Source organism: Triturus cristatus, chromosome 1_1 (assembly GCF_964204655.1).
Source record: "Triturus cristatus chromosome 1_1, aTriCri1.1, whole genome shotgun sequence".
Lineage (NCBI taxonomy): Eukaryota > Metazoa > Chordata > Amphibia > Caudata > Salamandridae > Triturus > Triturus cristatus.
The window spans coordinates 465,447,389-465,469,471 of record NC_140579.1 but is presented as its reverse complement, the minus strand read 5'-3'; the positions used below and the strand labels follow the sequence as shown (position 1 = coordinate 465,469,471).

At 50.0% G+C, this 22,083-nt stretch overlaps 1 protein-coding gene across 3 annotated transcripts in view; it reads right to left on the bottom strand.

The window, feature by feature from the left end:
- Positions 1 to 728: 728 nt before the first annotated feature.
- The window catches only part of LOC146870431 (E3 ubiquitin-protein ligase TRIM39-like), a 235,480-nt gene continuing 214,125 nt past the window's right edge, over positions 729 to 22,083 (bottom strand). For 2 of the 3 annotated variants that reach the window (XM_085640914.1, XM_085640912.1), the window contains 2 exons: positions 3,254 to 3,306; positions 729 to 1,335 (listed from right to left, as the gene is read on the bottom strand). In XM_085640914.1, the coding sequence (XP_085497040.1) occupies positions 971 to 1,335; positions 3,254 to 3,306 (418 nt within the window). In that variant the 3' untranslated portion in view covers positions 729 to 970. The remainder of the gene's footprint in view (positions 1,336 to 3,253; positions 3,307 to 22,083) is intronic. The other variant, XM_085640915.1, reaches the window with a different exon arrangement.

The window sequence follows — 22,083 nt, the reverse complement described above, 5'->3', positions numbered from 1 at the left end:
ACGTGTCGTCGAGCCTGGCGATCACGTATAGTTTTCTTGGATTGAAGGGAGGCACAGACCCGGCAGTCCCTTTCCTCGTGTTCTGGTGGGAGGCAAAGGTTGCAGACCTCGTGGAGATTGCTGTGTGGAAATTTAGCTGTAGGGCCTGATGGCGCGATTGGGCCAACAGCCTGCGTCGACGAGCGGAATGGAAGATTTTCAGTTGTTGATGTTTGCGCGTCGAAGGGGAATGCTATCGAAAACAATACCCTTGAGCAGTGAGGGATTGCGCGTCGAAGGGAGGCCGAAACCCGGTACCGACCCAGAGCACAGCAAATCACATCCAGAACCGATGGCGGAAAAAAATAATCTGACGATGGAGTCGATGCCCATGCGCACTGTAGTCCAAAGGAGGAGTCACCGATATCGTGACTACAAAGACTTTCTAGGACAACAACAAAGTGCAAACATCCGAGCCCAACACCAGATGGCGATCTATGCACAGTTAGTATTCTGCAGCTCATATGCCTCAAACACAGTTTCACATGAGGCTTTCGGTTGTCATGGCAACATGTGGGAGGGTCAATAAAGAAGATTCTTTGGAATGTTGGGGTTTGAAGATTCTACGGAATGTTGGGGTTTAAACTGTAGATGACAGTTCAGGGGGAAGGGGGGCTCTGCACATGGGGTTGGCTGACATCTATACATTAATAAATTCTACATGAAAAAATGACTGCCCCCCCAAAAGACTTATCCCCCAAGGGAGCATTTTATTATTCAAAAGCGTCGCTCCTGGTCACATTGTTATCACTGCAGAAGGGGGTGCGTGGGAGGGATGAGGGTCTGAAGCTCCCTGCAGCTCTCACACCAGTCTCATCTCCACTCCTTGATTGAGACTGAAGAACGGGAAGAGCCTCTCTGTGAATAAGGCCTGCTGGAAGGTGTAGAGAAGCTCCATAGAGTCAGCATTGTACAGGGACAGCCACCTCCCCTAGTAGTCCAAATACACCCCCAACTTCAGGGTCTTCTCACGAGGGTACAGAGGCAACCTAGGGGAGGTGAAAGCCTTGTAGTGACCATTATAGCCCTCCACACACCATGTGAAGTCTCCCTTCCTGTTCACAGACTCTACTGCGACCCCCACATACCATGCTCCCCTCTGCCGCAGCAGTTGCACCTCCCAGTAATGTCTGCCGGAGGTGAACCCCTCGCTCCCAACCACACAGGGATAGAGGAAGTCGAATCTCTTGGGGGTGTCCGGCAGGGTCTGTTTTGTGCCTGTCCGTCTTGCACGTCTCCGCCCCTCAGACAGGAGGAGCAGAGGATGAGCCGTTCCAGGATCCAGAGACACCATCACTGCAGAGAAGAGATTTATAATTAGAGATTTAATTACACAAATAAAGGCTGTAATTACGGCTTCTGTATTACATAGGATTAATTTACACCACATCTGGAAGGAGCACGCTGTCAGTACACTGCATTAGATGGTACAGAGTGACAGCCACTCAAAGGTATACAGTACTAGTCAGTACACTGTATTAGATGGCACCGAGTAACAGAGCTGCTTGAAAGTCTACTGTACTAGGCAATACACTGTAATAGATGGAACAGAGTGACAGAGCTGCTTGGCGGTATCCTGTACTAATCAGTACACGGCATTAGATGGTACGGAGTGTTGGAGCTACTCAATGGTCTACAGTACTAGTCAGTACACTGCATAAGATGGTACCGAGTAGTGGAGCTACCCCAAGTTATACTGTACTAGTCAGTACACGGTTTCAGATGGGAAGAGTGACAGAGCTATTAGAAGGTATACTGTACTAGTTTAGTGACCCAGGTAGACACCACCCTTTAGGGATGCTTCGATTGGTTGGCATTAGTAGAATTAATGAGTGTAGATACAGTTGTTATTCCAGGTGTAAGGTCACAGCAGGTAAACTCATGCACAGATACCACTCAGCAGATCTTGTTGTTGGACCCCGTGTCTTTTAGATTCAAACAGACTTTGCAGACACTGCTTTTGACTTTAGCTGTCTAAAGAGGCCACCTCCATATCCTTACAAGACCTCAACCAGGATTTGGGGGTCACAGTTCAGGTTCTGATTAGAAGTGGTGTGGACGAGACACATTTGGTTGTGACGTAAAGGCCAGAAAGCTGAGGTCCATCTCTTGAGATGTCCAATCTGAGGTCCATGTTCGCAAGGCCCTTGTCTAGCCTTAGGAATGTCTGAGAGGGAATAAATATTTCTACCTCAGGTCAGTGCAGCTAGAGAGGATCATTTTAATCTGATTAACTTCCAGCAGGGCCCAGTCCCAGGCCTGAGCTAAGCTCTAGTGAAGTCAAGACTACAGTGTTGTGCGGGAGGGTTTTCACTTTTCCCAATAAATTTATTAAAATATTTTTTAGAGAAAGAAAGCATCATTTGTGAGTTAGAAAGTTACGGGGGGAACAAAGCAAGATTAAAACGTGGGTGTATGATTATTTACAGACTTATTTGAGACCCAGGTATTTTGTAGAAACACTACAGGGGCTGAGCCAGAATATCTTACTGAACTCCACCGCCCTGTCAGGAGCCACAGCCCAAAGATTCCTAACAACAGTTTTGGGTCAACACCAATTGGACTAAAAATTGAAGTTTTTGCCCAACTGGTATTCCAAGTGACACAATATTACCGCATGCAGTATAGCCATGTGCAACATAACCAAATGCAGTACAGCCACGTGAAGCATAAACACATGCAGTATTACGGCATGGGGTTCCACACTACCAGATATTACCAGGGACACATTCCACTTTGGTGGAAATGAAGGAACTTTGTAGCAGGAAAATGACAAATGGAAGTTAAACTCTGTTAATGCTGTGGCACATATACAGAATGGAGAGAAGTAGAAATCCAGAAAAATCTGGAAAAGACAACGTTTACAGACACAAATCAAGTAACTGTAACCTGACGTGAGTGCACATTACCATTAAATACCATACCAAATCATACCACACCATATTATACCATGATCCCACCCCATAGCACACCACACCATCCAATCCCATCATAACGTTCCATACCATACCACATAACATCCCATACCATAAAGTTCCATTCCACAATACCCAATCGCATCCCAATCCTTTCTATCCCATACCATCATAACTTTTCATACTATACCATAGCATTCCACACCATACCATACCTACCATAGCACACCACACCATACCACACCATACCGTTTTAATGAACAGCAACATACAGAGCTAATCATCACAATGACATTTACCTTTATAACTCTTCACCACCATGTCTGGGCACTGAATCTTCACATTATTACACCTGTAATAACACACACCATCTTTTTATTAAAGAGCAATGACAGCTACATGAACAGAGGATGAACATCACATAAGACCCATATTTGAAATAAGATTCAGTATTAAGAGCAGCGCCTGCGGACTACTGCTCAGTGTGAGTTACTGTTCAAACACTACAGTCAAAGCTCTAACGATATCCAAAAGTGACTTTAATATCTTATGCTAGGATGTGGGTGTTCTAAGGCAAATAGCTCAGTGAGGACAGCGTACTTCATGTGATGCTATGGAGTGCCTTGTGTGGGTCTTCTAGGAGCGGAGGTTAGCTCAGTGAGAGGGGCTGAATACAAGGTTATATCTGCTCCTGCTGGAGTCTTGTGTATATACTTAATAAATACCTTCTTAACTGGAGGTCCACGTGCATTCCTACCAGCACCCACAACACAACACTGCCACACCCAATCCCTGCCGGTGTAAACCTTGTCACCATTCCTCTACAACCAAGATGTTTCGGTAGCTTCTTCTGGGGGTAGGTAAATTAGGTGTTTAAAAAAATTATTGGCTGCAAAATTAAGGTAAGCCCCTGCCTGATCCTATTTGGGATGGACTTGTGCCCTTACTGGGATGAGTTAAACTCGGATCAGGCCTCGCTGATATTTTTTCTGATATCGCTAGCAAGAAAGAAAATCTGTAAGAAATGGATTACTCCCGTTCCGCCATAGGTATCAGAATGGCTCAGATCTGTAACAGATGTCAGTAGACTGGACTTGGACTGCAAGTCGGTGTTAAAGATGGCATCACTTTGTGATATGGCAAAGATGATTACACCTCTATCTTGCTGAGAAATGGGTAGTTCTCCTTCCTACGAAAAGGCAAAACTATAAGAAATATTCAATAGACACATACGCTGGACACTCCGAGTGAAGGCGTATTGGCTCAAAGCTTACTTAGCGGGATGGTGATACGAGGACAAAAATAATGTAAACCATTCCTCTACTACCTTGGAAGGATTATCACACAACCTCTGTTACTGCAAACTCAATCATTGCTGCTCTAGAACTTTAGAGCACAAACCCCTCTAAAAATATATCCTCAGTTTTACAAGAAAGGGCTCAGTGAGGAAAGGGGTCAGTGAGGTAAGTGCTCACAGCTGGCATCTGTCGGACCTGTAAGACATAGCTGTGAATTTCATCAATGCAAACTCATCCTTTCATCCTTCTTGGGTTGTTGCACTGCTCACCATCAAAGTGGAAAAATGTTGAATGCTCAAAAGCTGCAGTACTTTGGGAGATCTCTGCCCACATACTCTCACTACAGAGGTAGTCAGGCACACAATCCCTGCCAATGTAATCACAGTCATCACTGCTCTAGAACCTTGAAGGGATTAGCACACAACCGCTAACACTGTAACCACAGTCATCACTGCTATAGAACCTTGGTGGGATTAGCACACAACCGCTAACATTGTTTTCACCATCATCACTGCTCTGGAACTTTGATGGGATTAGCACACAACCGCTAACACTGTAACCACAGTCATCACTGCTATAGAACCTTGGTGGGATTAGCACACAACCGCTAACATTGTTTTCACCATCATCACTGCTCTGGAACTTTGATGGGATTAGCACACAACCGCTAACACTGTAACCACAGTCATCACTGCTCTAGAACCTTGGTAGGATTAGTACACAACCGCTTTCACTGTAATCACCATCATCGCTGCTCTAAAACCTTAGTGGGATTTGGACCGAGCCGCTAACACTATATTCATCATCACCGTTCTAGAACCTTGGTAGAATTAGCACGCAATACCTATATGTCACAAATGATACCCTCCAGGGGTAATGAGTCACGGTACTCGGGATTAGGTGGGTCTGGTTTCTTTATTGTTCCAAGGTACAAGACACAGTATAGGGGGTGCTACGACGCCTTCCTGCTTGGCTCGCCTTCTCTTGGTAGGTGTCCCACTGGCTTAGGTTCCTCTCCGACTCTCCAGGGCGATATACCAAAGAAAAGAAAACACAGGAACATACAGATGAGATGAAGGACCTTCTAAGGGTAGTGAAGTAGGGTAAAGGGAGTGAAGGGTCACCGGGGCTGCCACCACGTAGTACTCAAAGAATTTAGAAAAAGAAACTTCGTAGGTGAAGGTGAAGGGACCAGCGTGAAGAACGATATCGGTGTCCAACCACTCACGCCTCAGTGACAACCCCAACTCAAGCCTACCCCGTCCCTCCCCGTGGAAAAGCAAAACCCAGGACTCGGTCCCGTACCTTTCCCAGCCACGCTCCTCCTGGAACGTGGCGGGGCGAGTCACGTCTCCGTTGGCCTCCTGGCTTCTTCGGTTCCTCGTCCTCCGCTTCCTCGGTCCCTCCGCTCGTTTTCTCGCCGTCTCCTCCTCGTCCTTGCTCCTGCGATTCCTCTCTCTCTCCGCTCCTGCTTCCTCCACCGGCTTTCGCGCTGTCTTGGTCTTCCGGGTTCCCTTTACAGGCCAACACGTCTCCGGATTGGACTGCTGTTGCTGACGTGGTTGGGACGGGCTCCTCCCACAGGGAAGTCCAGTTCGGGTTAAAGGGCCCGCTCTCGTCCTGTGGCCGGGGTGGAAACGAACAGTCATTATCGTCTCCAGCCCGTTCCTCGTCCGGAGTGACCCCGTGACAATTCCCTCCCCCTGGAGTACCCCGATCGGGGGAACACGGGAAGCGGGAGAGAAAGTCTGCATTTCCCTGATGCGCCCCTTTTCGATGCCTAACGTCTATTTGGAAAGGTTGTAATGCCAGAAACCAGTGGAGAATGCGTTCATTATGGCCTCGGTTCCTTTGCAGCCAGGTAAGGGAGCGTGGTCTGTATACAATATGAAGGGTCTACCCTCTAAGTAGTATCGGAGTTTCTCAACCCTCCACTTAACCGCCAGACACTCCTTCTCTATGGTGGAATATGCTTGTTCTCTTGGGAATAGCTTTCTGCTGAGATAAAGGAGGGGACGCTCTTGGCCATTCTTGTCTGGTTGTGATAGGACCGCCCCTATCCCAATACCAGAGGCGTCTGTTTGTAAGACAAAGGTGTTGTTGAAGTCCGGGGTCACGAGCACAGGGGAGGTAGTTAATGCGTCTTTCAGGGCTTGAAAGGCCTGGGCTTCCCGATCGGAGGGGGCTCGTAGTCTGGGAGAGGTGTGTGTCTTACGTAATAGGTTTGTAAGGGGCCCTGCTATGGTAGCGAAGTGGGCAATAAATCTGCGGTAATAACCGACTAAGCCTAAAAAAGCCCTTAAGTCCCTCTTGGTTTTCGGATAGGGAACTGTCTGGATGGCGGACACCTTCTCAGTCTGGGGAGCAATGTGTCCCTCCCCCAAGAGATACCCCAAATAACGGACTTTCTGAAAGGCCACCCTTGATTTCTTGGTGTTAACATGTAACCCTGAAAGTCTCAAGCTATCAAGGATGTTCCCTAAATAGAGCAAGTGTTCCTCCCAGGTCTTACTGAACACCACGATGTCATCAAGATAAGCCCCCGAATACTGTAGGTGAGGGGCCAGGAGGGTGTCCATGGCCCTTTGAAAGGTGGCCGGTGCGCCATGCAACCCAAAGGGAAGGACGGTAAAGTGGTAGTGGCCGGACGGGGTGGAAAAAGCAGTCTTTTCCTGGTCGGTGGGGGCCAGTGGTATCTGCCAATAGCCCTTGGTGAGGTCGATGGTGGTTATATATCTGGCCTCACCAAGGCGTTCTATCTACCCTAGGAAGGGGATACGCGTCTTGCTTGGACACTCGGTTCACTGCCCTGAAGTCAATACAAAACCGGATGCTGCCATCCGGCTTGGGTACCAGGACAACAGGAGAACACCAATTGCTGTGAGAGGGGACTATAACCCCTGAGGCCAACATCCTCGCGACTTCGTCTTGGAACGCGGTCCGTCGGGCTTCAGGTATTCGATACGGTTTCTGCTTAACCACTACTCCGGGTGGGGTGGTTATGCAGTGTTCTGCCAGGGAGGTCTTTCCTGGCTGGTCAGAAAACACGTCGGTATATGTCAAAAGAAGGGAACGTATCTCCTCTTTTTGTATAGAAAGGAGATCAGGATTGATGGGGGTTTCCGTGACTGTGCGGTAGGGGGAAAACTACGGACACCGTATGGTCTATGGACGGAGGGGGTCCCAACCATTTTTTGAGCAAATTGATGTGGTACATTTGGGTCCTGTTCCGGGTCATCTGTAGGATGTAAGTGGTCTTCCCTATCTTGCGGATTACCTTGAAAGGGCCTTGCCACTCCTTTTTCAATTTGTGGGTGGACGTGGGTAGTAGTACCAGCGTCCAGTCACCTACGCTCAATTCTCTCCACTTAGTACCCCGGTCGTAGAAGGTTTTTTGTTTGGTCTCGGATGTCAATAGCTGGGTATGTGCCAGTGTTCTCAATTTATGTAATCTGGTTTGCAACTGTCGCGTGTAGTCAAGGAGGGCTTCAGCCTCCTGGAGACCTTCACGCTCCCAGCTATCCTTGGTGATCTCAAGTAAGGTTTGTGGTTTGCGGCCAAAGAGTAGCTCAAAAGAGGAGGTCCCCAAACTTGATTGCTTCTGACTACGGAGAACAAAGAGTGCCAGGGGGAGTAGTTGATCCCAATCCTTTCCATCCCCAGACAGAAGTTTTTTTAAGGTAAGTTTTAGACTACCATTATAGCGTTCGACTAGACCGTCTGTCTGGGGGTGATAAACAGAGGTGGTTATATGTTTGATCTGCAATTGGTCGCAAACTTGTTTTAGTAGTCGTGATACAAAGGGTGTGCCTTGATCGGTGATGATCTCGCGGGGAAATCCCATACGGGAAAACACCTCTACGAGTCTTTGAGCTATGGCAGCAGAGGTGGCGGCTCGGAGGGGGAAAGCCTCAGGATATCTGGTGGCATAGTCAATCAACACCAGAGCATACTGGTGTCCACGTGCTGACTTGGGCAACGGACCGATAATGTCCATACCCAGTCTATCAAAGGGGGTGCCGATGATGGGAAAGGGGTGTAAAGGAACTGGAGGGGGAAGATAGGGATTACGACGTTGGCAGATGTGACACTCCTGACAATACTTTTGGATTTGGGCATAGACCCCAGGCCAAAAGAAATGTTGTAAGATGGCCTGCCCGGTCTTTTCTGCTCCGGAGTGGCCCGCCAACAGGTGGGCGTGTGCAAAAAACAAGATCTGGTCCCTGAACTCCAGGGGGACCACTAGTTGGGGAACTGCGTCTTGTTTTGAGAGGCGATATAGCAGGCCATTTTTCTCAATAAAGGTGGGAATGGTCTGATGTAAGGGGTTCTGGGGGTCTCGTGCTTTTTGCCATGCATGTGTGAGGGTGGCGTCATTCAACTGGGCCATCCTGAAATGGTTATCTCTCGCCCAGGGTTCGGGCGTAAGTAAGACATCGTGTTTTGGAGGACCCAGGGCCGCGTGCATTAAGGGAGTAAAACACGGGGTGTCTATCCTTATGATTAGGGACTCCGGGAGGTTCTCCAATACCCCCACTACTACCTCCACCTGCAAATGTCCCGCAGTAGCTAATACTAGCCTAGCCAAAGGCTATTCCTTCACATCCCCATGTATGCACCGGATATGCACGGTTTTCCCAGGTAGAAACCATGAAGGGTGTACCAGATCTTTCTTCACGACCGAATGCCTGCATCCGGAGTCAAGGAGAGCCCTTACCACCCGCCCATCAAGAGTTACACTTACGTAGAAAATCGGCCCAGTTTCTTGGGCGAAAAAGACAGAGCGGGGAGCATAGCTCACGTCCATTGGTTCTTCCTCCTTCTCTCTTTTCTTGCGACAGTACCGGGCAATTTGTCCCCACTCCCCACAGTCATAACATTGGGGGCCTGAGTATGTCAGGTTTTCCGGTCGAGACATACGAGGACGGTTGTTTTCGGGTAGGGGTCGTGAGGTTTTTTTTCTGGCTTTCCCGGGCCGGTTGGTCGGATGTGTCACTCAGGTTCTTTTATAGGAGGTCGGCCTTGGGCCCTGGCGTATGAAGTTGCCATCTCAATGGCTTGTTCCAAAGTTAGTCCCGCGTGCTGCTTTAACCAGCGTTGGGTTGAATACGGGAGGGCCTCCAGAAATTGCTCTAGATAGATCTTATTCATGACCTCTTCCATGTTGGCTTCATGTGGTTTAAGCCAGAGGTCAGCGGCTCCCTTTAGCTTGAAAAACAATGTCTTTGGCAAATCACCTGGAGCACCACGTTCTTGGCGAAACTTTATCCTGTGGGTCTCGTCATCCACACCCAACCTATCCAGGACGTACTGTTTCACAACAGTATAAGCGGCGGTTCCATCTCGGTTTATCATTTGATAGGCCGCTTGGGCTTCTCCGGTTAGGAGTGGGGCGAGGTAAAAAGGCCAACGGTCCCCTGGCCAGGCACTGGCCCTTGAGGCCCTTTCAAAGTTAAAAAAAAAATGCCAAGGGGTCGTCTCCCGGTACGAATTTCTGCAGGGGGACCACTGTCCCGGGTGGATTGCTGGCCTTACCCTGTCCCAGGGTGACCAGAAGTTGGCGAGTTTTACCAGACTATCGGCTTGATTCTGGATTGCCGAAGTGAATACAGCACGATCCGCGTCGGCCTGACTGGAGGACTTCTCCACTGCCCACTCGAGTTTGGCCTGGCCCTCCATCTGATGGATAAGGGCTTCCATCCTGTTTCGGATGTAAGGTGTTACCTGCTCCTATCTGGCTCGCCACTTGTCACAAATGATACCCTCCAGGGGTAATGAGTCACGGTACTCGGGATTAGGTGGGTCTGGTTTCTTTATTGTTCCAAGGTACAAGACACACTATAGGGGGTGCTACAACGCCTTCCTGCTTGGCTCGCCTTCTCTTGGTAGGTGTCCCACTGGCTTAGGTTCCTCTCCGACTCTCCAGGGCGATATACCAAAGAAAAGAAAACACGGGAACACACAGATGAGATGAAGGACCTTCTAAGGGTAGTGAAGTAGGGTAAAGGGAGTGAAGGGTCACCGGGGCTGCCACCACGTAGTACTCAAAGAATTGAGAAAAAAAACTTTGTAGGTGAAGGTGAAGGGACCAGCGTGAAGAACGATATCAGTGTCCAACCACTCACGCCTCTGTGACCACCCCAACTCAAGCCTACCCCGTCCCTCCCCGTGGAAAAGCAAAACCCAGGACTCGGTCCTGTACCTTTCCCAGCCACGCTCCTCCGGGAACGTGGCGGGGCGAGTCACGTCTCCGTTGGCCTCCTGGCTTCTTCGGTTCCTCGTCCTCCGCTCGTTTTCTCGCCGTCTCCTCCTCGTCCTTGCTCCTGCGATTCCTCTCTCTCTCCGCTCCTGCTTCCTCCACCAGCTTTCGCGTTGTCTTGGTCTTCCGGGTTCCCTTTTCAGGCCAACACGTCTCCGGATTGGACTGCTGTTGCTGACGTGGTTGTGACGGGCTCCTCCCACAGGGAAGTCCAGTTCGGGTTAAAGGGCCCGCTCTCGTCCTGTGGCCGGGGTGGAAACGAACAGTCATTATCGTCTCCAGCCCGTTCCTCGTCCGGAGTGACCCCGTGACACTATAACTTTAATCCCCTTCATTGGTAATCTAGAACCTTGGACCAACACACACACAATCCCTGCCACTTTAAACCCCATCTTCCCTGATCTAGAACTTAATGGGATTAGCACATGTAGGGCGGTAGGATCTGACTGCATGGTTACCCCCACTTTTTTCCTAGTGTTTTGCTGGTTTTTGACTACTCTGACTGGGATCCTGCTAATCAGGACCCCAGTATACCTGCTTTCTCCCTAAATCGGTTGTGTTCTATAATTTGGTACACTCCAGATTGGATACTGGGCTGCCTTTATCAATCCCTAGTATATGGTAAACATGTACCCAAGGAATAGGTACCCCAGAGGCCTCCCATGGGCTGCAGCATGCATTATGCCTTCTATGAGAGGCCATGCAAAATGGAACCTCAGGTCTGCTATAGCAGCCTGTGTAAGCTGGTGCTTGCACCTCTTATATATAGATATAGTGATCCTATATCTAAAGTATCACTACACTTAAAACCTTAAAAATTCACCCCTATAGCAGGCCTTAACAATCCTGAAGGCAGGGTGGTGGGTTTTACGTGAGAAGGTTCCTCTGCATGAGTAGGGCCCCTCTGCAGCCTACGGACACCATTCGTCCAGGTTGTACGTGATACTGCCAGACATATAGGTAGAGGTGCATTATAACCTTGAGGTATATGCTATCTCGAAAACGACTGCAACGAATTATATCGGGTTTGGTGTCAAACACCTTGGAATCATACCTCCACACCAGTAACTGGTGTGGAGGTATGATTCCTCCCCTCAGAACCAAGGTACTGGGGGTACCCAAGTCTACTGGTACCAACATTCTCGAGCCTTACAGCACAAAATGTATGCTGCCAGCCACAGACATGATTCTGCCCTCCTGTTGCTCGAGCAGGGGAAGGGAGCACAATAGGCATACTGTCACAGGGAGGTGTTACCCCCTCCCAGGCAGGATTTAGTTTATTGGGGCTGGGTGGGTACACTGCCTCAGTGCCAGAAAGTCTGCATGAAGGCCACATTTGGTGTCCTTGTGCATTGCCCAGTTCAAACTAGTCCTGGGAGCCATTTGCTCCTGCTCTGGCGCGAAACTGGACAAAGGACATGGGAGTAGCCTCCCCCTGACCTGACCCTCCCCTAGGAGGGTCCCAAGAATCTGTCCAACCCTCTGCCATGGGTATAAAATGGGTTAACTGGCTACAGGACATTAGATTTTACGTGGACAAGTTTCTACAAGAAGAAACCACTATGCTTGACCATCTTGACACCGCTGGACTCACTGGACCTCCCTTGGACTCTACATAGTCTCCCTTGCCGTCTGAAGCTGCTCCAGTGTCTGAGATCCGTACAGGCTCCGTGCAGGACCCTTTGGACACCTCAAGACAAACTAAGCATCTCCCTTGGAGTGAAGGAGTCACTCCCCAGCAAAGCAGCCACAGCAACGCAATTGACCGGTCCGCTGATCCCGAGCGCCTACGGACTCGGACGATCCCAGCAACACAGGAGGTGGGTGCCTGAAGGTCTCCGAAGTGGATCTACCCTCTTATCAAGTTGGAGACTAGTATCCCTCGTGGGGACTGCATAACCCGTACCTCTGTGCACCGCGTATATTTGCAACAGCACAGACCCATTGTGTGCAACAATTCTGTGCATTGGGCTATCTGTAGTCCTAACCCCAGCGCACCTTTCCTGAGAAGGACTCTGGCATCTTTGCACTCTGTGCCCTGCTAGTTGGTATCTTGAGAAACTGCCTGAGGTCCCCTCGCGACTCCTGTGTCTCTGGCCTGTGGGTCCACTTGAGGGTCATCTTTCCTTTTCTTGTGCTCCCCTGGTTGCTCCAGGCCTGCCCAGACTCCCCTTGCTGTGGCGAGTCTCCTGGTCCTTGCTGGACCGAACCGACACGGATCTTGACCTTTCCCGTTGGCTGCAGCTGCCAAGGCTTGTTGGTGCGCCTGCCGGACATCGACCCCTCAGCACTCGACATCCTTTGTGGGACAGCTCGCTTCCGGCTCCTGGTCGTCCAAGACGTCTCCTGAGCCCCGCAGCTGAAGAGTCAAGACCACCGTCAACACACCTGAAGCACCCATCGGTGGGCAATCGTCTACCGAGCCCCTGGTCACTCCAAAGTGACCCAGACTCTGTCCCCTCTGCTTTCATTTTCTTCTCACTTAGAATCCACGTTTGGATTCCACCGGACATTCTTCATACTTCCAGCAGCAGCAGTATTTCTTTGTCGACATCCTTTGGAAACGACGAGGGTTCCGACGCCACTGGGATAGGTAACTCCGATACCTGTGTATCCACGGGTGGGGTGGGTCTCCAACCTTCTAAGTTTCACGGAGGGTCTTCGTAATCTGCTGGGAAGTTTGCTTTTTCTTTAAATTTCCAACCGCGACTTTCCCTTTAAATTTTATGGAGCACGCGGTCGTGTTCCCACACAGCACCCGTCCTCCGTGGGGTTCCCATCTACTCACCTTGGGTGGTTCCTTGGGATCCTAGCAATTCTACACCTTCAAGACCAGGTCCGGCCCGAAGTCGTGGTACTTATACCACTTTATTAGCATATGGTTTGGTCTCCCCTTGGAGCCCACTGTGTATTGTGCTACTTACGATTGATTCTATGCAACTGTATTATGTGAATTGTGTTCTATCCTCGGGTGGAGGATACTAGAGAGTGTTATATATAATACATGCATATTTTTATAACTACTGTGTGGGTTCCCTTTCATTTAACCAATACTATAAGGTTGTTTCTGGTAAAACAAGCTGCTTAACATTCGTTCAAGACTTAGCCTGAAGGCTGCTCTCCATAGCTACCCCATGGATAGCTTTCAATAAAGGTTATCTTTAACCTAATCACCATAAGGGTTGTTTGGACTGGTGCAAGGTGCCAACCTTAATTAGTGGACAGCATATGCCAGGCCAACTTCTCGCAGTGCACCATACTACCCCTGCAGAAAGATGAATTGATGTCACTAAACGCTGTAACCACGAGGCACTGCTTAGGATTCTTCCTTCATCTTTGTCTGAATCGGTCTGTGACATCTATAGGATCTATCTGTACATTTATCCTATGGGAGATCCACAGGATCCGCATGGGCATTCATTTTTATTAAATGATTGAAAAGATTACGGTCTGGACTCTTTCTTTGTGTATATAGTTGTGTAGAACGAGATGTGTTAAATAAGACCCACCACTGTGCACTGGAAGTCCACACGTGAGGAGGATGTGCATTCAAAGTCCTTTATCCGTATTTCTCTTAGCAGCGCTCGGCGTTCACCATACACATCGCCATTGCACTCCAGTCCAGACTCGGCTGAGCAGCTTCCTTCCCGCCTTTCACTCTCCTAGCAGGAGCGCTCACCAGCAGCAGACTTCCACCTTGACAGCTGCGATTCCCAAAAAACCTTTATCCAATCCCAGGCTGCGGTTATGCTACACCTAAAATGCATCCATCTGATTATCTTTAATAGGTAAAAAATAGGATGCAATTCATTGGGCTTTCATCTGCATGGATTGTGCAGTCAGAGCCCCCCAGCTACCACTGATTGGCCCTCGAAAATATGGTAACTTTGGTTTACACCGGATTGGTACATTTAATTAACTTGTAAGCCCCTAGTAAATGGTACTAACTCTACCAAGGGCATGTAAATTAAATGCTACTAGTGGGCACCAGCACTCGTTATGCCACTCACTAAAGTAGCCTTTTAAAACGGGTCTCAGGCCTGCCACTGTGTTTTAAACTGACATTTCGACCTGGAAAAATGAACCTTGCGCCAAGCCTAAACCTTCCTTTTTAGGTCGAGCTTAAGCATATGACCTCTTACATAATAATTATACTTCTCTAGTGGTCTTAAAGCCATCCCCCTTGTGTTTGATTTGATTGTTTCAGTGTCCTTTAACCCCTTCGCTGCGGCGCGAATTCCGCCGCAGTGCTGGGGGTGGGTTTGGGGGCAGCACGGTGGCGCTGTGCTCATGACGGAGCCACGCCGTCATGAGTCACGGGCGAGCTGTGCTCATGACGGCGTGGTTCCGTCACGACTCCGCCCACTCTCTAATTCGCCCGCACATGCGGGGAATTAGAGCCGCGTGGGAGGAGCGGCCGCCAATGGCCGCTCCATGACGGAACCACGCCGTCATGAGCACACGGCGCCCGTGGCTCATGACGGCGTGGTTCCGTCAAGAGCACACAAGGGGTTAAAAATCCTTGCTTGTTAGTAGTCAGTCCTGCCTCTTTTTTTTAATTATATATCTTTATTAACACTTAAGACACTTGTGGCAAGGCATTCGTACGTTCTCGGGGTTACACATCAAATGGCACCGTACATGAAGGGTCTCAAACATATCTGCATTAATTACATTTCACAGCCTTGTATCAGTTCCATAACGATCACTGTAGCCCCAACAACCAGGGCCACTCCACATCAATCCCCTTGCCTATAACACTGAAGTGCCTGACCCAGCTTTACATCATAGCCAAAAATATTTCTGTAACAACTGCAGCTCCCATCCACCCCCCTCCAACCCATAACAAAATCCCTCCCCCCCCCCCATCTGGTATACCCTCCGGTATACACTGGGTGTCTGCCCGTTATACACTTCACTACATTATCCAACACATCGAACATGTATGTCCTCCATTATCTCTCAAGTGATCTCCCAGCTCATGACCCGATTCCACAATTACAGTGGCCCCCTCCTGTGGCCCCCCCCCATATCTTTACTAAGATCTTCTATCACCACCTTCCACGCCCTCAGATCATCTTCCAGCTTTTCATCATGCCTAACCTGTTTGATCCTGATCCGCTCTGCTGTCGCCCACTCCCGCACCCATTGCGCTTTTTGAGGTGGTTTGCGACTTAGCCAGGAGATAGCTATCCGACGCTTGGCTAACACCAGTCCGAATAGGACAAACTTCCTTCTAAGATGTTTTTTTTTTGGGTCGGGGTAGCAAAGCCAGCAGGACCACCCGTATCTCCTGTGGCAGCACCCACTCCATCGCAGTTCGCAACGCACCCAAGACACCATCCCAGAAAAGTTGGAGTTCTGAGCAGGACCAGACCATATGAAGGAATACAGCCTTGGCTTCCCCGCATCAGGAGCATTGTCCTGAGCGCTCCGGGTAAATCGCGTGTAGCATCTTTGGTGTGAGGTATGACCGATGTATATAATTAAATTGGATCAGTCTGAACTGTGCATTTGAGCTCACTTGCTTAATCCCTTCATGTATTTTAGTCCAGTCTGTCTCTGTTAGAGTTCCCTCTGTCAGCGTCTCCTATCTGTCCTGTAGCGGCAGTGTCTGAACCGTCTTGTCAACTGATAGCTCGGTATAGGTGGGATACTAATCTGTGTCCTTTAGCCATCGTTAGCAGGGTCTGTAACACCTTGGACACGGGGGTATCTTCGGGAAACGTGGGCCAGACCTCTCTAGCTACCTGGGCTATCTTCGTATATTGTAGGAACTGTCCTGGGCCCAATGTAAAGGTCTCAACAGCCTGTTCGTGTGTGATATATTGCTTATTAATGTATAAGTCGCCCATGGTGAGGCATCCTCCCATCTGCGCACAGACAGACGTGGAGATCTGTAAAAAGGTGCGTACAGCCCATAGGGGCATATCTGGGGCATATGGGACCTTTTGCAGCACTCTCCGAACGACAAGCTCCAGACCTCCACCACATGTCGTATGATATATGGGCTCATTGATGGTATCAATCATTAACAGTTCAGGGAGCGTTTTATTTCCGTAGGTCCCTGCCAGTTTCCCTCATCATCCAGCCAATGTGCCGCATGTTGCAGCTGGGAAGCTGCATAATAAAATTCCAGATATGGAACCTCTAGTCCACCCTTCTCAAATGTTCTTTGGAGAGTAGACAGGCTTACCTGCTTACATTTGGGCCCCCACAGCAAGTCGGTCAGAAGTCTATCTAAGGTGCTGAAATAGTGTTGGGGATCTTAAAGAAAGAGTGTTGCATTGTATAAAGGCATTTGGGCAGGACAACCATTTTAGACAGGGCTATTCTCCCCATAAGGGTTAAAGGTAAATCTCGCCAGAAATGTATCGAACTTCTTAGTCCCTGAATTACCATCCCGATATTATGCGCCAAAAATTGTTAGTCCATTCCTGCCAATCTAACTCCTAAATAGTTCTTACCCATGGAAGCTCCACCCTAGGTAATTCACCCTCCAGGAGCGAAGCCAACCCCACCCATTGGGATTAATTTTGACTTCCCTGCATTAATTCGCAATCCTGATGTTTGCCCAAACCTGTCAAATACCGGTATCGCCTCGCCGGGGTTCCGGAGGTACACCAAGGTGTCATCTGCATACATAGACACTACATGGTTAGTTGCACCCAGCAGGATCTCAAAGGACACCATCCCTCCTCCTAGGCTCACCGCGAAGGGTTCCATTGCCATGGCAAAACGTAATGGTGACAACGGGCACACCCCTGTCTGGTACTCCGGTGTAGTCTAAAAGCTCGTGACACTAGCCTCTCCATCCTGATTTGAGCCCGGGGCTCCGAATACAAGAGCCAGACCCAGCTCAGGAAGCATGGGCCCACACCCATCGCCCTCAGGACCTTCCAAAGATAAATCCACCCAACTGAGTCGAAAGCCTGTTTGACATCTAGCAGTGCCAAAGCACACTTGTCCTGCCGCAGAAGGGGGGAAGGGGGGGGGGGGAGGGGTGAGGGAGTGCCATACATGGGCCAGCCGCTGCAAATTGTTAGCTGTGCTGCGTTTGGGGATGAAGCCCGTTTGATCAGAATGGATCAAATATTGCACATGTGGTTGCAGTCGGGCCGCCACGATCTCACTAAGGACTTTTACATCAATATTTAACAGGGAGATAGGTCTGTATGATCCTGGCAGTTGAGTATCCTTATCCGCCTTGGGGATCATGACCACTAATGTTTCATTCATAGAAGGCGGAAGTACACTATTCTGTAACGCCACATTATACACCTCCAACAGGCGATCCACTAACAGGGGTGGAAATCTCTTATAGAACTCGGCTGGTAAGCCATCACTTCCCAGGCTCTTCGCTGATTAAGGATTTTATACTCCCTTGAGATTGGTGTACCCAATAATTCACTAACTTCATTATCCAGACGGGGTAGGTTCAGTGTAGTAAGGACTTCCGCTACGTGTTCCACATCCGACATAGGGCGCCCGAGTATACCCCTGCCAGGTGATCAGCTAGTGCTTTGAAGATCTTCTGTTGACTATAACACCAAGCTTCCATCCGCGGATCTCATCTGCACAATGGGAGACGTTGGCTTCTCATTTCTAATTAGTTTAGCAAGCAGTGCCCCAGACCGGTCACCCTCCACATGCATGCGCTGTCGATATGCGGAATAATGGAACTTCTCAAGGTGACAGAGCGCCGCCAGCAGCTCTTCCCGTAGCTCCCTCCACTAATTTAACCGGTCCTGATTCGTGGGTAGCATCGCCTCCATCGCAGCCAAATTCCCTTCTAGAACCTTAATGTCCCGCTGAAGCTGCTGCCGAACCCCATAGGTCGTGCTAAGAAAGAAACCTCTGATAACCACCTTCATTGCCTCCCATTCCACTCCCCTTGAGGCTGCCCAGCCCCAGTTCATCGCGAAATAAGTCACTATCTCTTCTTCCAGTTTCCCTGCAAATGGCGGATCAGTAAGTGCCTCGGTCGCCAACCGCCAGGTGGGGACCGCCGCCCTAGATCTATTAGAACATAAAACTAAAAGCAAAGGGGAATGGTCCGAAATATATCTCAGTAGATAGACTATCTCCTCGACCGTAGGCATCAAGGCCGACGACAGGAAGATTTGGTCCAAACTACTGAAGGTGTTAGTCGCAGGGGTGTAACAGGAAAATGATCTAGTTTTCGGGTTTCGGACCCGCCATGCATCCATTAACCCTAGTTTTCTCATGACGTCCATCAGGGCTCCTGTCATACCTGGTTTAGTACCCACCCGGGAGGTTCCCGATATATCATCCCGTCCAGCACACAGTTGACATCGCCGAGGAGGATCACATCCAAATAGCTAGGTGGTCGCTGCGGTCATTACGTCACTAAAGAAGGTGTGTGCGTCTGTGTAAGGGGCATACACATTTATGAGACATATCTCATGTTCATCAAGTCTACCATGCAGGATCCTTAACCGTCCCGCTGGATCCAGTACATGGTGCATATGCTGGAAGGAGGTCCCTGGGGCTACCCAAATAAGCACCCCCTGGGCAAATACAGAGAAGGAGGTGCCATATAACTGTCCCCTCCATCTGCGACAGATATATGGGAGTGTGTCCCCCCCAGACATGCATTTCTTGTAGTCCTGCTATACCAGTTTTATACCAACGGAGGTATGAGTGCACTCACCTACGTTTTTCCAACATTGCCATCCCACGTATGTTCCAAGTGAGAAACTTTGGCAGATAGGGAGCCATAATATCATACAATTAAGGTGATCTCTTCAATTCCCTCCCGCCATAGCAGTGGTAGATTGATCGCAGAGCAAGACATTCTAACCCAGACAAACATACTGTAAACCCCTTTGAAAGCCAACAGGAACAAAGAAAGCAGTTTGAACACCTGCAACACCCCCCTCCCACTGGGCAGTGTAACAGGGATATCCCTCCCACCATTGTGGAGAGTGAACCACCCCATCCTCCGCCCTACACCCCCCCCTTCTGAACTTTTAACCAATAGATTCATGCCCTGCAGCAGTACCCAAAATTGAAGTACACCGCATGGTGATACCCTTATAAGATTTTGAACAGGGCTTCTGAAATAAGTGCTGTGCAAGTGACTGGACACTCGATGGGGGGGCAAGACTGAAGTCTCCAGCTCCCCAAACAGGACCCAGCCGCGGCCCCTCCCACCCGTAACATATGCATATCGTTTACTCCTCAAGTTACAGGAAATTAGAATCACATTTACAGTCACTTATCTGAGAGATCAAAAAGAAACCCTTGAATCAGTTCTCCCCAACTTTCCTCCGGGAGTCAGTCCGCATTTGTGTACGAGATGACCTCCGATGAGGCTAGCTCAGAGTCCGGTGTTCCCAGCACCACCTGCAGCGTGCCATCGTCACACACTCTAAGGCATCCAGAGCGTCCGTTTGATGTGCCCTCATGGAGTGCTCGTGTTGTCACCCTGCCGAGGCCATGGAGGTCCAAGGGGATCCTAAATTGGGCTGCATATTCCGGCGAGGCTCCAATTCTCCCACAGTATCCGTAATCTCCACCCCACAAGTTGAACACTATTATCCCACCACTTGCCAGTGGGATGAACTCTGCTTTTTTGCCTTTTCTAGAGTTGCAGCTTGTTCTTCAGGTTCCAGATTGTTCTTGGGACTACAAATAGCTTTTCACTCGGGTATAGGTAGAACCTCACCAGCTTTTTGTAAACTGTTTGAAGTCCCTGCTTGAGGGGGTTCTGTCAGCACCGCCTTCTCTGCACATCTCAGCCAGTATATATGGGTTCACTGGGAACGGCTTCCAAGCATATTCTCCCTCTGGCCACACATGACACCGTGTGACATGTGGGTGTCTAAACACGGATTATGAAATGCATCCATTTTCTTCAGAATACTCCGAAACCATTGGTTGTGATCCTCTTATTTCTTTTGGAGAACTAAACTTACTCCCAATTCTAATATCTATTATCTCCAGGTTCACAATGGACTCTTCTGCCTTTCCTGGTGTATGCCTCAATGAGAGGATACTGCACCCTATCAGCTCCAACGCCAACGACAACCCACCATAACAAGCACTGTGCGACTCACTCGCCACCTTCTTTCACCGGAAAATCACCGACATCCACGACAGCTTCAGACCCCGGATGACCCCTGCCGACCACACCGCACCTAACCCCCCGCACCCCACCACCCACGAAACCCTGACAACCTGGGCCAACGTGAGCATCGAGGACACAATCAAGACCATGGGATTTATCTACTCCGGTTCCCCTTTCGACCCCCTCCCACACCACATCTTCAACAAAGCCAGCAAGTCCATCGCACCCCACCTGCACAAAATCATCAACCTCTCCTTCGAGACCGCCACCTTCCCTGAGAACTGGAAGCACGCAGCGCTCAACGCCCTACTGAAGACACCCAGAGTAGACCCGAGCGACCTCAAAAACTTACGGCCCATCTCCTTGCTCCCGTTCCCAGCTAAGGTCATCGAGAAGATAGTAAACACCCAGCTCACGCGACACCTCGAAGACAACATCCTAGACCCATCACAATCAGGATTCCGCAGCAACCACAGCACCGAGACCGCCCTCATCGCCGCCACAGATGACATCAGGATCCTGCTAGACAACGGCGAGACGGCGGCCCTCATCCTCCTAGACCTCTCTGCCGCCTTCGACACCGTCTGCCACCGCACACTACGCACGCGCCTCCACGACGCAGGGATCCGAAACAAGGCCCTGGACTGGACCACCTCCTTCCTCTCCGGCAGAACTCTGAGAGTCCGCCTACCCCCGTTCCGCTCCGAGGCCTTCAAGATCATCTGCGGCGTCCCACAGGGATCCTCCCTCAGCCCGACGCTGTTCAACGTCTACATGGCACCACTAGCACGCATCGCCCGACAACACGACCTCAACATAATCTCCTACGCCGACGCCACTCAGCTGATCCTCTCCCTCACCAAGGAGCCCCTCACCGCCAAATCCAACCTCCACCAGGGAATGAAGGCCGTCGCCGACTGGATGGAGGACAGCTGCCTCAAACTGAACACAGACAAGACGGAAATCCTCATCCTCGGGTCCAACCCCTCCGCATGGGACGACTCTTGGTGGCCCACGTCACTGGGGTCCCCCCCGGCCCCCACCGACCACGCACACAACCTGGGAGTCATCCTCGACTCGAAACTTTCCATGACCAAACAAGTCAACGCAGTCTCCTCCACCTGTTTCAACACCCTCCGCATGCTCCGCAAGATCTTCAGATGGATCCCGACAAACACGAGGAAAACTGTCACCCAGGCCCTGGTCAGCAGCAGGCTCGACTACGGAAACGCCCTCTACGCCGGAACCTCGTCCAAGCTCATCAGCAGACTACAGAGAATCCAGAATGCCTCTGCATGCCTGATCCTCGACGTCCCGCGCCGCGACCACATCACCCCTCACCAGAGTAACCTGCACTGGCTCCCCGTCGACAAAAATCTCCTTCAAGCTCCTGATTCACGCACACAAGGCACTCCACAAAACCGGTCCAGCCTATCTCAACAGTCGACTCTCCTTCTACGTACCCAACAGGAAACTCCG